We start from the raw sequence: 14927 nt of genomic DNA, 5'->3' as shown, positions 1-14927 counted from the left end.
TTGGCATGACTGGAATTACTAAACGTCCTGCCCTACTCCCGCATTCGAGACCTCAGAGCTGGGGGCTTTTCACAGTAAGAAAAAATCAGTAGTTAGGATAAAGTGGTTTATGTTACCAAGGCAACTGTACGTGGCACGATGGGCACAGCAATCTTCAGAAACTGTGTTATTGTTCTGACCTCACATACACAATATTAACAGTACTTGAAATATGCACACCGGATGCACAATTTTGGCATCTTTGCTGACTTCTGAAGTAAGGGTACAACATAGAGTATCCTAATTCACACTCTAGCAGTATATTACAAAACATTCACTTATGAATAGGGCAGGTACAATATAGTTCTTATAGTCTGTGTTTACATCTTGAGTCATCACAAAAGCTATATACCAATTTCACGTCATTTCTCATCACACAATTATAAATATTACTGGGTAGCTATTGTATGTAATATATAGATATACTGCAAATATTCATATATATATATTGATATATATATAGTCTTATCATGATGTATTACAATACAGTAATACAAATCAGGGCTTGGCTCGAGGATTACTTTGCTAAAGTAGTGTGAAGACAGATGCAGGGAGGTGAGTAAGAGACAGGAAGTAGGTTTCAACAAGGTCTATGTGCCTTGTCGTCATGGAAACATCTAGAACAAATGTTGCAAAAGTAAAGGAGGGGAATGAAACATAATGGAGGGCAAATAAATAAATTGTTATTGATGTTTCACCAGCACATAACTTTACCATGTTGGTGTCCTTCACGAGTTAAAATGTGATCGGCATTAAATATCAGCCCGAGGTCAGCTGTAAAAAGGCACAAAGAATATGACTTCGTACCACTGTAGATATCAAAGTGACTGAGAGAAAACGTTGGTAGTGTGGGTGGCTGCGGAAAAACAAGTCGAGGTCTAACAGTGTGAGACTGATAGAATCTGATACTGTATCATTCAGCTGCCGCATGCTCCACTCCCTGTTAAAATGTCAAGAGACAGCGCTTCTCCCGCCTCCCTGCCCTGTCTGCCTCGCGGGGCTCCTGTTGCCCTCCGTGACCGGAGCCTCCCTCTGCCGGCCGGGTGTGAGCCAAGGGCCCGGGAGCACCTCGGCCCTGCGCCCGACCAGAGAAAGGCCTGAGATGCTGGCGGCGGACACGCTGCCGTCCGATTGGCTGCCTCCAGACGATGACTCATCATCCCCCAGCTGCTCGGTGGACAGTGTGGAGGTGAGGAAGGAGAAGGGCTTTCTCTGTGACTCCGGATCGACCGCGGCAACGCTCCGTACAGGCCTCTCGGCGCGCCAGCTCTGTGCGTCATCGTCTTTCTGGTCCTCGTTCAGTTCCGTCTCTCTACTTTCACCCCTGTCGTCATCCCATGGCCTCTCCTGCTCCTCCTCTTTCCACAGCCCCCTGTACTCTGCTGCCATGTCCCAGTTTTTTTCGCTCTCCACCTCCCAGTTTTGTTTGGGTCTGGGAATCTTTTGGTTAGGACTAGGAATGGGTAAGAAAACATCGTCTTCACTCTCGTCTCTCTCTGAACTGACTCTCTCCTGCACCTCCTCCACCTTTTCTTGCACCTCCTCCACCTTTTCTTTCACCTTTCTTTCACCTGCTTCCTCCACAGCAAGCCCCTCCTGCTGCTCCTCCTTGGGCTCTTCACCCTCTGTCTTCCTCACCCTCTCCTCACTTCTACTTTTCCTCCCTCTGCTTTTGCTCCTCCCCCTCTTCCTCTCTCTTTTCCTTCCCCTCACCGTCCCTCTGTCTGTGTCACTATCATCATGATTTCTGAGGCCACCTCGGGGTAAACTCTGAGACACTTTTTTTCTCCTCCTCCTCTTGTCCCTGGCTTCCTGAGACCTCTCTCCCACCTCAGAGATGGGGCTTTGTAAACCAGAGTGTCCTCCTCCCTCCGAGCTCCGTCTTTGCCTGCTCCTACCCGCCCTTTTCTCCTTCTCGAGTCCATTCGAAGACCTGCTTCTCCTCTTCTTCCTGGAGCTGTGCCCCTTCCGCCCGGTGGAGTCTACTGCAGCCAAACCCTGCTCCTTGGGGTGATGCAGGAGGGAGGGGGAGGTGATTCCTTGCTCACGGCCTGGACAGAGAGAGTGAGGAGGAGAGAACAGACTGAATATGCAGGTAAAAGAGAGAATAAAGTAACATCTCTGACAGAGAGCATTATATAATGTGTTATTAAAGGATTGGGAAATCCAGAAAGTGCTATTTTTATTTTTTTTTGTTAGTGCATTTAAACAGCTTGTTTACAGTGTTTTTTTTTCTATTTTAGTGCAACCTTCAGATTACCCTTCAATAGAAATACACCACACATCTGATTATCTTTATGCTCCACAATAGCGCCACTGCGAAGAACACCCCGTTCAGATGTAGATCTGAGGGAAGCCGAAATGGGCAATAAATCTGTCTAATATTGTACATTTCTGCACCATTACTTAAATTGATAACCAGATTATCTCATAACAAGGAGGTCCACCACACAGGCTGTCGGGTATTGTGTATTACAGGTGACGACAGCAGTGGTGACTGAGTAGAGGAATGTAGAGAGACAGAAAATGGGAGAACTAACAGGAACCATTACCAACCGCGTATTCTCTGTCCGTCCAATGACATAGAAGCAAGGCTCCCCTAGCTTGGAGTTGGTCATGCATAGAGACAAACTGGAGAGCTCCACTGAGAGAGAGAAAGGAAGGAGTGGAGCAGAAAAGGAGAGGGATGTTTGCAAGAAAAGGAAAACCAAGTCAGGTCAAAGCCAGAGAGAAAATGTTAAAAAGGTAAACACCACAAAAGAAAAAGAATGAATAAAAAGGTTGAACGTTACAAGTTAAATGTTAGTTAGTCAGTCCCACGGGAAAAGAAGAAAAGAGATCACACACCCAAGAAGATAAATGCATCACATGCACGAGACACGAGGTTCCAAGTGTTTTAATATCTTGTATTTTAAATCATATATTTTCCATCCATTCACCCGAAGATCCTAAACCCCCAGCCCCCCCCCCACCCCCCTCCACTGCGTCTCACCATAGTCAGGGACGTAGCCGTTTCCTCTCTTGAGGACCAGGTGGATGCGGTGGCCTCCTCTGCGGATCTGCTCCACTGCCTGGCTGTGGGTCATCCCTGCTGTACTGTCCCCATTGATCTCCACAAGCTGATCGCTAACCTGCAGCCGCACACAAAAGGGTCATGGCATGACTTAAAATACTGTACCGTAATATCTCATTGAAATAACTGAATATTCTGTCACATAAATGTAAATAAAGACAACAGCAGACATTTTGACTCGTCGTGGCAGGAAAAAGAATGAAGAAGATTAGTATTAAACTCTCCACAAATAACATTATTGCGTTATTTTATTTTGTAATAAAAAAATTTCATGCCATGAATATTTAAAGTTTTTGAGAAATTTGTAGAGATTTTAAGTGTCTTGCTTTTACTCAAAAGATTACTAAAACCCACAGGAGAGCAGTATACAGGTACAGACTATTTTTGTATTTAGAAGTATTTAGTATAGTCATTGATCAACACTTCATCAAATGTTCATTGGAAGTTTGGCTGTGAATTATTTAAAATTCTCACACTCAGCAGTGACAATAACAATATTAAGATTGAGACGATGAGTAGAAAGCGGAGTATACATATCAAGACAAATTGGGAAATGACACGGCAAACAGACACACCTGCATTTTCATGCTCCGTGAGGCCGGCCCCCTCTCCATCAGTCCCAGGACGTAGAGGCCCATGTTGTACTCGCTGCCCCCTCTGAGGCTGAAGCCGAAGCCCGACGGGCCACGATCCAGGTCCACACTGTAATACCTGGAGTCACGCTGGGAGACGAGAGCAGAGAGAGGACCGCTCAGCAACACAGTCGGGGATATTATACGCAGGCAGTGGATAAAATGAGTCCAGTCAATTCAACAGTGGTCATGAGGCGGACGTTATTTATCATGGCGCTGCCCTCACCTTTGGACGGGACCTCTGACCCTTTCGGTTTCTGTGACTGGAGTCAAACTCAGTGGGTTCTGAAGGGTTTGTTGAGGAATCTGAAAAAGATGATGATAGAAGTTAAAATATGAGTCCAGAAAGCAGGCTGTGTGTTTCCCGGATAATTGTGCGTATGTTCTCACAGGTGCTGGGACGGGGCACGATGGTGAGGCGCAGAGTGTTTCCCGCTCGACGAAGGATCTGAGCGAGTTCCCGATGAGGCAGAGTCACCACCGGGCGCCCCTCTACTGCCTCGAGTCGATCTCCAGGCCGGATCTGACCACTCTTGGCCGCCGGGCTGCTTCGACGTACCGTCACGAACCGGTGAGGGAGAAGTGAAGCAGCTGAAGAGAGAAAGAAATCAAAACAGTTCATATTACCAGAAATGAGCTTGAGTTACTTTGAGTTCCAAGTAAAGTTAAAGAAGGAACAAGGAACATCCATCAAGACTCACAACTTTCCTTTTAACTGAATGCAGTGATTAATACTGACTCACATGTAAATAAATGTCAAAGCAGGAAGATTAATTTCACCGCTGTGTTTCGCTCAAATTCCATAAATAAGCCGTAATTAAGCTTTGGGTCATTTTCGGCAGGGTTTACTTCATGCATTACTTCCCACAGAGGCCTTTCTTCACACTGTCTCCTTGAAACACTCTCCTCTCCACCTTCATCTCCCCATTTATCAACCCATCTCTCCATCCGCTGACACACCAGGAACTGTTTTTCACTCTTCAATGATTTGTCTTCTTCCTCCAGAACAAACTGTGATGGAACGCCATCTCTCCGGCAATATTTTTCTGTCTCGAATCTGTCCAACTGCACAGACTTTAGATATTTACACTTTGGCTTACACAGCGTCAGTGACTCTTATGCTCAGCTCTTCTGAAGTTACACAAACTTGCAGTATGTCTGCATAAGTATGCCTTCAGCATACTAAACAAAAACACACGCAGCAATATTTAGTTCTTTCTGCTGCTGCCACAAAATGTCTTTCTCCCGTGTGTGGGAAAACTCTGGTTGTCGTCTCCCAGCCTCTGCACCTTCTAAACACAGCACATATAAATAAGAAAGAGATGATACACAGGAGAGCCTTGCTGGGTTCACAGATGATGTGTAAAGAGTAAAATGTGAGGAGGGACAATTAGGAGCACGTCTCAGGAACTCAATTTGTCTTGTCTTCTGTACGGAGAGATCGCTCACAATTAAGCTGGGTTTAAAGTTGATGAGAAACATATTGAGCAGCCTAAAAATACACGTGCTTCAATTAATCTTTTGCACCAACTAAAAAGCTTCTTAGAGTTTTTCAGCTGGACCGTCTGTCTCGGTCTGCTTTGACTTCTAAATCTGTATCCGTGGTGACTCTGGGTTGCTCTTGCCCTGACCCCTCTTTGAGGGTACACTGTGCTTTGGTGACAGCTGGCCTCTCTAGAGTCTTGCCAGGGGCCTTGTGTAACCCATCAGGCAGCAAAAACATTTTGAGACTCACATTCAGCTGAGGTACATCGCTCCCTCAGGCTACATCCCTCTCAGAAAGAAACTGGCATGTCTAAAAATGTGTGGCCATGAAATCTAAATTCCTTAGAATCTGGTAAAGTGTTTATATGTCGCATTCAAATGATGATCCTGCTAAAAGGTACAGCCTATAATTCAGCATCCAGAGACTCTGGGCCTAATCTGGGTGACCCAGGCAGAAACGGCAATCAGGTCAAATCAAAGCCAACGCAGCTTTGCGAATAGTCTTCTTATCATGCATAATACATCGGCCCAGCATCCAGTCGCCAAACACATGAATACGTGTGCAACAGCCCATGCAGACACACACACACACACACACACACACACACACACACACACACACACACACACACACACACACACAAACAGAGTGTGACTCACACGCAGGGGAATTGGGACAGATGTACACACAGACACAAGCTTAAACTACACACAGACTGCTTTTTATCGTCTTTTCCTCTGGCTCTCCATGTTCTCCTGTCCAGAGTAATCCCACTGCAGTATGCCCAGCAGTCAGCCAGCCTCTGACGCTCTGCACTGATCACTGCTCAGGAGTGGGAGCAGCCCCCCCTCCCCGCCATTGTAAAATGCCCCTCTGCAGCCCAGATGCATCAAGCCGGCGCAGGCGTCCCCACAGCAGCCTGCAGATGCCCAGTTCATGATGACCGAAGACTGTGGAGAGCACTGTTGATCTTCATACAAGTGCATGTGCAGGGTGGTTAATGCTGAACTCAGCACTGCTAATGCTATCTGTTAAATCCATTCATTTTAGCTGCCTCTGTGGCTCACGAATGGCTCTAATACTCAGATCCCCACATCATGTCGTAGGGGTGCTTTAAAGCCTGACTGGGTTAAAAAATATCTTAAATGCCCTTTCACGTGTTGTTGTCTCTGCGATCATCATCCAGTATAGCTGTAATAAAATAAATAACCACAACACAGATCACAGCATCAGTGCATCTACAGCATGTGAGCCGGTGGATCCAACTTTCACAGCCGAAGTCAACATGACGAGTAAACTTTAGCGTGCAACACAGAATGATAACCTGTCTCTCACGCACGCAGCCAAACTTGAAATACTGCACCAAACCAGTATACCCTCGCTTTTTTTTTTTTTTTTTTAGTAAACATGAAATGAAAAGTGGAACAGATAATTACGTTTAGACTCCTTCACAGTTTTCAAAGCGGACTGTAGTCGCTCCAGCATGGCTGTGTGATGAGCATTCGCAGAAAGAAAAAAGAAGAAAAAATCCTAAATTCCTTTTTCAGGCAGCTTGGAGGTGTTGAGATTCACATTTAACGGCCAACAGGAGCTCAAACACAGTTTTGCTGTCCCCCTCTGTTGCTCCTCTGCGAGGGAAATGTTACGCGTGGTTTTTCTCTTGAGCATTCAGAGAGCAATGGAGAGGTAGGTGGGTGGGAGGGAGGGCGAGAGAGATAGAGAGAGAGAGGGGGAGAGTTTTAATCTTTTCAAAAACCAGACTGGATGCTTTTACTGCAGCGTAAAGGGGTGTGAGAGAGAGAGAGAGGGGGAGAGAGAGAGAGAGAGGGAGAGAGAGAGAGAGAGGGAGAGGGGGGGAGAGAGAGAGTGGGCGGGTGCCTGCGAGGGAGATAAGAACGATGGAGGGAAGGCTGATGAGAGGAAGAGGAAGAGAGAGATAGGAAGGAGAAATGATAGAGGATGAAGGTAGATATGTAGAGACAGGGACTTCTTTGACGGGAGTGAAAATGAAGGGGAGAATGAGAACAGGGTGGAAGTTCGAGGAGGTAGTGAGGGTCTCTGAACTGCATGAGACAGGTGCACCGACAACCTTTATCTCACCATGAAAACAACAACTGTGTGTTCTCTCGGCCCATAAAGCAAATTGAACCGCATCAAACTAGAACAGAGGGTGGCCAGTGCAACACAGAAGACGGGGAGGGGGTTAATCCATCATGGGGATGCTGCGGTTAACCGGCTATTCATTAAAAGCACTACACTAAAAGCTAATCAGGGCAGGACGTGTTCGGTTCCCAGACAGACCATAAACAAGCCTCAGTGTTCGGTCAGGTCAGAGTGGATGGAGAAACACAGAGTGAGAACATTTCTACTAAAAAGAGCAGGGCTAAATATAAAACCTGTAATTAACCTGAAAGCTTATTTCAGGAATATTTTTGACGCAAGGGAGGTTCTCGGGGTCTTGGTCAGAATGTGACTGGAAATGGGCCAGCGTTTTTTTTTTTGCAGTGTCACCAGGGATGCAGGCGTTGCACCGGGGCCGTTGTGCTAAAGAGAAACTGAGCCGGAAGGCAAAGTTCTCAATTTATCATCTACGCTCAGACCCTCACCCATTATTCATACGCTTCGGGTATGGCAACCGAAAGAATGTCTTTGTAGTTAAGCGGCCGACATGAGCTTCCTCCGTAAGGTGGCCATGGAGAAGGGGGGAGGAGCTCAGACATCCGGAGGGTATTCGGAGTAGAAACACTGAAAATGGGTCGAAAAGGGGCCAGCTGATGTGCTTCAGGCATTAGGGGGCCTCCTTGAAGCCTCCCTATAAAGTTTTCCAGGCACAGCCAACTGGTAAAAGGCCAGAACATGCTGGAAGAAATATATGTCTCGTGTGGCCTGAAAAACGTTTCAGGGGGAGAGGGACCCATCCTCGGAGAAGCGGACGATAATGGATGGATGGATGGTAGACAGAAAACAATCAAATGAGTAATTATGTTGCTAAAAGTGAACTCCACTATGAACCAGTTCTTGACAACAGCAGATGCCAAAACAGATTTCCTTCAACAAACTAACCTGGGGGAAAAAAACACGTTTTGAGAAAGGGGTTGAGGATGCATCATGACTCATCTGGTGGCAGGAGGCCAAATGGCCATGCGCTTTTTAATCTGTAATCACCTAATGGTGCATCCGTCCACAAGGGCATCCCAATGAAACATGTTTCCCCGGGCAGGTAACCAAACGGTTTTAATGCTGCGTCAGGCCGTCCAGTTCTAGTTCAGGTCAAAATATAGTTTCCAATGTAGTTGAAGCACTGAACTCGATTCAAGTCTTGCGCAATGTGATTTGTCACTGGCTCTCACCTTTTCCATTCTCCACATCCTGAGAGGCGACGACGAACCCAAAGCCCTCTCCCGGCTTCCTCCTCAGCTCCACGTCGAACCCTCGGAGCGGCCGAGTTTGTCCGCCGCCCGGCCTCTCCAGACCCGAGTCGGGCACCGTGACACCGCCCGCCTCGTCCTCCAGGCCGGTGTTGATCCAGTCTTTGGGTTCCATTGTCAGGGTCACCGGAATCGACTCCAAGAAACTGGTGCTCTGGACCAGCGAGGAGCGCATCGGGGCTGGGGAGGGAGGACTGCTGAAGGAGGTACGGGGCACGGGCAGTTCTTCTGGCAGCACAGAGGCGACATCCGAACCAACAGGTGGAGGAGGGGGGTGGAGGAGAGGCGGGGGGAGTCGCAGATTGGAGCCGGGGGAGATGGTTGAATGATAGATGCCTGATAATGACGGAGAAATGAACTGTGATATAGATTTAGCCACAGAGGATACTTGTGTATTACAAAAATGACTGCACAACAAATGTGAATCCTTTACCTCCTCTGTAAATCAAAAGGATGACTTCCGCCTGTTTGGTGTGCTCCTGGAGAACTGTTTGTACCTGTCAACAAACATATAAGTATATGGTGACTCATTTTCAGATTGGGGATATATTTGACACCTTTTGAGACAGTGTTCATTTCTTGAACTCAATGAATTCTTATGAAGGAAATAAGAAAATAATTTATCTCAGAATTATGATTATTTTATCAAATGTTTACTGTATAAATTGATCTTTTCCGGACAAAAAAAGATTTCTCAAATGTACCATCTGAGAAGAAAACAAATTAAACTGATTACATCACAACTCCCTATAACAAGAGGTGGCAAGCAGAAATAGTTTCCTATATGGAGCACCAAAAAAAAGCCAGGAACCACTGTTTCAACCCATCAGCTATGAATTGTGTTGAGTTCACATTACTACTCATGACTTCCCTCCCATGTGGTCCTCCATTACCTGTCCAAAACTAAGACTCTGCACATCTGCACCGTTGATTTTGACAATAGCATCCCCTGGCTGAAGGGAGTTGCACTGCGTCCGGTCCCAGACTCTTTTCACTATCGTCATCCTGCCTCCTGGACCGCCAGCTGTCACACTAAAGCCGAGTCCTTGGTCTCCTTCGGTCTGGGCCAAGGCCACTGGCACCAGCTCCCCTCCGCTGAAACTGCCAACTCCGCTGCCCATACTCATCGCCCCAGGGGAGGACACACTGCTCGGACTCGCAGTGGGGCTGGTGTTGGCATGGAAACTGTTGAAGCCGAGGTGGTGGCGGGGGCTGTCAGGGGTGGGAGGAGGTCTGAGGTGTGAGGTATACGGTCTGAAGAGGCGGGATTGAGCGCTGTGAGGGACACCTTGGGAGGAGGAGGGTCTCCTCGGTGACTGAGGCAGGGGAAGCCGGGCCCCCGACAGGGTGCAGGTGGACATGTCACTCTCAGACGACTTGAATGTGCCGTAACGATAAGGATGAGGGGGTGTTGAGAGGGAGTTATTGTTGTGATTACGGATCATTGAGGCCCTGATGAGAAAGAATGTGAAGAGACAAAATGTTTAGGGTTGCATCTAAGAATTATTTTCACTCTCAATTAGTCGTTTTGTCTTTAAAATGTCAAAAATGACAAAAATGACCACATCCTCCCATTTGAGAAGATGGAACCATTTCATATTTTTGGAATGTTGCTTGACAACAGCTAATCAATTACTAAAGCAGTTTCTGAATAATTTGTTTCCTATTTACTGCACTGCAGCCTGTACAGTATGACACTACCGTTATGTAAATACAAGATATGGGATCATCTGCACCTGCCAAATACAGAAATGTTTTTTGCACAAGATTTTTTTTCTGATCATTTGAATAAAAGGTAACTCGTAAAACATTACCAGACCAGAACTCAGAGGAATCAGTCTTACTTGGAGAAACTGAATTTGAAATTGCTGGTAAATTAACATGTTTTATTTAAATGTAATACTAATACGAAATAACTTTCAAATCACTGCAATCAGCTGCTGATAGTTTTAATTAATAACTTTTCAAAAACGTGTGTTACCTGTGGGATCCAATGGCAGAAACAACTTCACTGTCACTCTGGCTGGCGAGCGTGGGGTCAAAAGACTGCAGCCTGGCTAAACTTCTCATTGAACGAGGAGGACGCACCGGCGGAGGAGAGGCCGCGTTGCTCATACTGGAGCGTCTGTGTAAGGGCGACTCTCTGGTAGCGAACGGCATGGCATTTCCATTAGCGTCAAGAGTCACCCCTGGTTCCATGTAGCTGCCGTGACTGTGGACCCCGTTATAGTTAAAGTGATGGGTGTGGGGAGTGGGTGTCGGGAGGCGAGGCAGTTGGTGAAGAGGCTGAGGCTGGGTGGTGGTGGGTGGTCGGATCGGGTCCCCGCTGTCCAGTAGCGTTGGCGGCGGCTGCTTGGGACAACCGTCATTGTTGTAGAGCATGGGATACCCTCTTTTCACCTCTACGTCCACACTGTGGCCCACAGGGACCGACTTGAGCATCTCTACCACCTCTTTGTGAGACACTCCCAACACACACACGTCATTGATGTACACCAGGATGTCCGCTAATAAAGCGCAAGAAGGAAAAACACATGGTGAGAGATATTGAGACTTTTAGAACTTTGCATTTTTAATCATCTGCAGCAAAATTACACACCTTTAGTCAATCGTTTTTTTTATTTTAAATATTACTGCATCAACTTTTTTGACAATTTTCATATGCTTTAGTGTGCAGATAGATGTAGTTTGCAAATGAAACACTGTCTGTGTGTTTTGTGTGGGTGTGGACTAATCCAAGCAACTAATCCCACTAAACCTATTAACCTAGATCAGCCCCTGCTGAGACAGCTTTTGCTGTGGCTTCCTAGAGTGGTAATATCTGACTGCATGGGTTTGTGTGTATGTGTGTGTGTGTGTGTGTGTGTGTGTGAAGGGGATGTGTACCGTTACGTATGCGTGTGTTATGATAACTTGACTATGGTTCACTAGCCCTGAGGATTAAGGACTGATTGTGATATACACTTGCTGTGGGAGATCAGAACCAACGATCGGAGACAGAGAACTAGAGAGATGTTCAAACGCACCGCTGATCAAAATATTTAGTTTACACTTTTTTTTGCAAGATTACAGAAACCATACTCACAGCTTTCAGTCTGCAGATATGTCTGAGAATGTGCCGCTTACTGTCTGTTGATATCATCTCACGCACCGCTTTTACATTTTAGCTCGCTTTCGGCGAGAAACCGTCCCCGGTTTATGGTATGTGTACCTGTTTTGAGTGCTGAGGGTCCACTTGCAGTCACACTGTAGACCTGGAGGAACTCTCTTGGCCTGCTGCCCCCAACAATATTGAAACCAAACCCCCTGGAGCCCTTGATCAAGTGTGTATGCAGAGGGAAACCCCTGAGCTCCCCAGGCTGGTCTGTGAACCCTGTTGGTAACCGGAAATATACAGAGACAGAGAGAGGATTAGATATTGATGATGCTTACCTCAAAATAAACATTGTAAAAATCTTCAAGGTATCAAGGATTAAAAAAAAGAAAGAAAACTATGAGTAAAATCAGAGAAAGAGATGAGTGATAACAGTTTAAATTACTACTGTGTGTTTATACGACTCAATGGTTCGAACTGACGGGTTTTAGGAGTGAGGGAAAAGAGAGAGAGAGAGAGAGTGAGAACATTGCAAACCAATCGCCAGATGGCTTTTAACAAAGAAATAACTATAAATAAGTAGATACACACACAAACCAGTTTTTGGTGGAAAGATTGCATTAAAAGCAGAATCCATTGCAGACTACCTTTTTTTAAAAATCATCTATATAATCCATTAGATTGACCCAACTCAGCAACTTTATTTACTGTTTACTCTCACTTTGCATAAAAAAAAAAACATTATAGATTTTCTTATCTTATCTTATCTTATGCCTATGTTTGTTATGTGGCGCATCAGTCATTTTAAGTTGCATAAATTCAAACACTCAGGCAATGATGGAGATCATAACACCTTCTGCTGGTGAGGAGGGTGTACTGCTCTTCACTGGGACAAGCTGGAATCACAGCACTGGAACAGATGGCTTCCTTACAATTTGCAATCAGCCGTGTCAGTCAGACATCAAAGAGTAGATTATGTCCTTGTTCTTTTAAACAGCAAATCATGTGACCAAATTATACAATTAAGTTGCCAGTCACGTGCCATCCACGTGTCGACTCTGCCAGACACAGCAGCGAGTCTGGCTCCGTGCCAGCGGCTCCGAGCTTTAGGCCTTAATCACTTACACGTCTCCGTTCAGCTAAAAAGCTCATTCCATCTCATTTGACTCGAACAAGCTGGCTCTGTCTGTTACTTCCGTTTCATTCTTGAGAAAATATGGATGCGTCATTCAGGCTGTTCAACAGTCCAATGTGTCACAAGTGTTGCAATAATTACATCCATAAAAGAAGGAAACAAACAAAGAGGCTCACACTCATTTTTGTAGACGGTCTCCCTGCTTGAGCCTCGAGGACTCTGCCAGTTGGTCCTCGTCGGGTGGCGACTTGAAGAGACAAAGACAAACAGAAACAAAAGAAAAGATTCCAATCTCTTCAGAAACATAATAGTTTTGGGATATAATTCGACAGCAGTGTAATTGAATACACGTAGAGCGGAGATGATGCCTGCCACTGTCATGGCAACGTTGCAGAGCAACTTTGCTGTTTTCTGAGCATGTTTTAAAGAAAATAGTTGTACATCCTTTGGATACGCGTATTCGCTTGAGATAAGAAGATTGATTAGCTTAGCTTAGCATTGACACTTTCAATCACAACCTCTCATGATCTGTAAATAAAAGGCTCTATCATTTTTAATATTTAAAAAATCCATACAAAAGCGTTTGTAAAATTACGGGAATTTATGTTCTCGTGCCGAAGTTAGTTTCCCTTTCGAACAGTGTTTCCTGTACTGTTGACTTCCAGGTTTGGGGTTAGCGCTTAGGTTAGAATCACAGAAGTTGATGTGGAAACAGACTCAAAGTGGCACTTAGGTTTTAGTACGGATTAAACAAATATATATATATATATATATAACGTCTGAAATCAGTGAGCTCCAGAGGTGCTATGTCATCCCTTCAGACAGGGTAACGGTTTCCCATTTCCAGTCTTGATGCTAAGACAAGCTGACCAGCTCGTGGCTTCAGCCTCATACTTAGTGAACAGATACAAAAGCGGTATTGATCTCTTGATCTAACTCTCCGCAGGAAATACTCACTCTATGTAGTGAGGCTCTCCTGTGTCACTGAAGGCCTGCTCCCAGTGATCAGGCATCACACCTCTCACCCTGGCACCGCTTCTGCTGCCGATGATCCCGTTCTCTACGACACGACAACCCCCGCTGCTGGATGCCCGAGGCCGCCCGGGGGACCGATGGCTCGTAGGGACGCTGCTGCTAACACCGGCAGAGCCTCCTGTAAATTACAGGCACACCAAATGAGTGATACAAATCTAAATTGAACAGTGATATTATTATGTCACAGAATCAGGAGGTGAAAACATTTCTCCTGCTATCTGTAACAACTTCATGCTGGCAATTCAATGTCAGGCAAAAAGACCTGAGGTCAGCATCTCGGCCGGCTTTGTCCTCCCTCTAAGGAGGCGGAGTGAGGGTGTGACCATGCATACCATACTACCAGAAAAAATACGCCTTTTTTTTTGTGTGCCTATCTGTCCTTGTCGCTGTCCTCCAGGTGTGAGCTCCAGCATGGATCTGAGAGATGTAGGACATAACATGGGGTATCCTGAGTCCCGCTGTACTCGACAAGTGCTGCCGAACCCATCCACCCACATAGTATCACCTCAGTAGATGACTCAGCAGAGGTCAGGCTGTTGGATGGCTCTCTCAAACTCCATCCTGCCTGAATCCTAAATGCACTCCTCCAATCCAGGCTGCCTGCTGCCCTACCTGCCTGTTTAGAGGAGGTCTCTAATGGTCTGGATCTCTGCCTGCCTGCATTTCTCACCTCCCACTCTGCCCGCCTCTCCCTTATCTGCTGTACCATTCTGGCTCCCTGCCTGCACCTTTTCTAACACTCTGCCCGCCCTACCTGCCTCCCTCGCCACCCTATGTCGCTGCCTTGCTCCCTTACCTTAACCACCTAATCTCATACTCGCCTTCTGTTCAGCTTGTGTGTCTTTTATCTGCATAGATGATGTGATTAACAGTGGCTGAAATTGCAGTTGTGATGTACTTGTACTGTGCTTCAGTACTTCTATCTTATGTAATGCAATTTCATAACATATTGTACTGGTTTTTGGCGTGTGATCTCCAATAGAAAACACTGATGTCACATTTTAG

General features: G+C 46.0%; 1 protein-coding gene across 1 annotated transcript in view; it reads right to left on the bottom strand.

The window, feature by feature from the left end:
- Nucleotides 1–2021: 2021 nt before the first annotated feature.
- LOC117732963 (membrane-associated guanylate kinase, WW and PDZ domain-containing protein 2) overlaps nucleotides 2022–14927 on the bottom strand; it is a 32329-nt gene continuing 19423 nt past the window's right edge. Inside the window, exons 6-18 of the mRNA XM_034536187.1 lie at nucleotides 13845–14040; nucleotides 13064–13134; nucleotides 11870–12031; nucleotides 10640–11165; nucleotides 9552–10110; nucleotides 9092–9155; nucleotides 8581–8994; nucleotides 4135–4335; nucleotides 3971–4050; nucleotides 3688–3834; nucleotides 3032–3170; nucleotides 2580–2683; nucleotides 2022–2090 (exon numbers count right to left, since the gene is read on the bottom strand). Of these exons, the coding sequence (XP_034392078.1) occupies nucleotides 2022–2090; nucleotides 2580–2683; nucleotides 3032–3170; nucleotides 3688–3834; nucleotides 3971–4050; nucleotides 4135–4335; nucleotides 8581–8994; nucleotides 9092–9155; nucleotides 9552–10110; nucleotides 10640–11165; nucleotides 11870–12031; nucleotides 13064–13134; nucleotides 13845–14040 (2732 nt within the window). The remainder of the gene's footprint in view (nucleotides 2091–2579; nucleotides 2684–3031; nucleotides 3171–3687; nucleotides 3835–3970; nucleotides 4051–4134; nucleotides 4336–8580; nucleotides 8995–9091; nucleotides 9156–9551; nucleotides 10111–10639; nucleotides 11166–11869; nucleotides 12032–13063; nucleotides 13135–13844; nucleotides 14041–14927) is intronic.

This window comes from Cyclopterus lumpus, chromosome 7 (genome assembly GCF_009769545.1).
Source record: "Cyclopterus lumpus isolate fCycLum1 chromosome 7, fCycLum1.pri, whole genome shotgun sequence".
NCBI classification, from domain to species: domain Eukaryota; kingdom Metazoa; phylum Chordata; class Actinopteri; order Perciformes; family Cyclopteridae; genus Cyclopterus; species Cyclopterus lumpus.
Note: the sequence above shows the minus strand (reverse complement) of the source record. Positions and strands in the feature narration are given on the sequence as shown.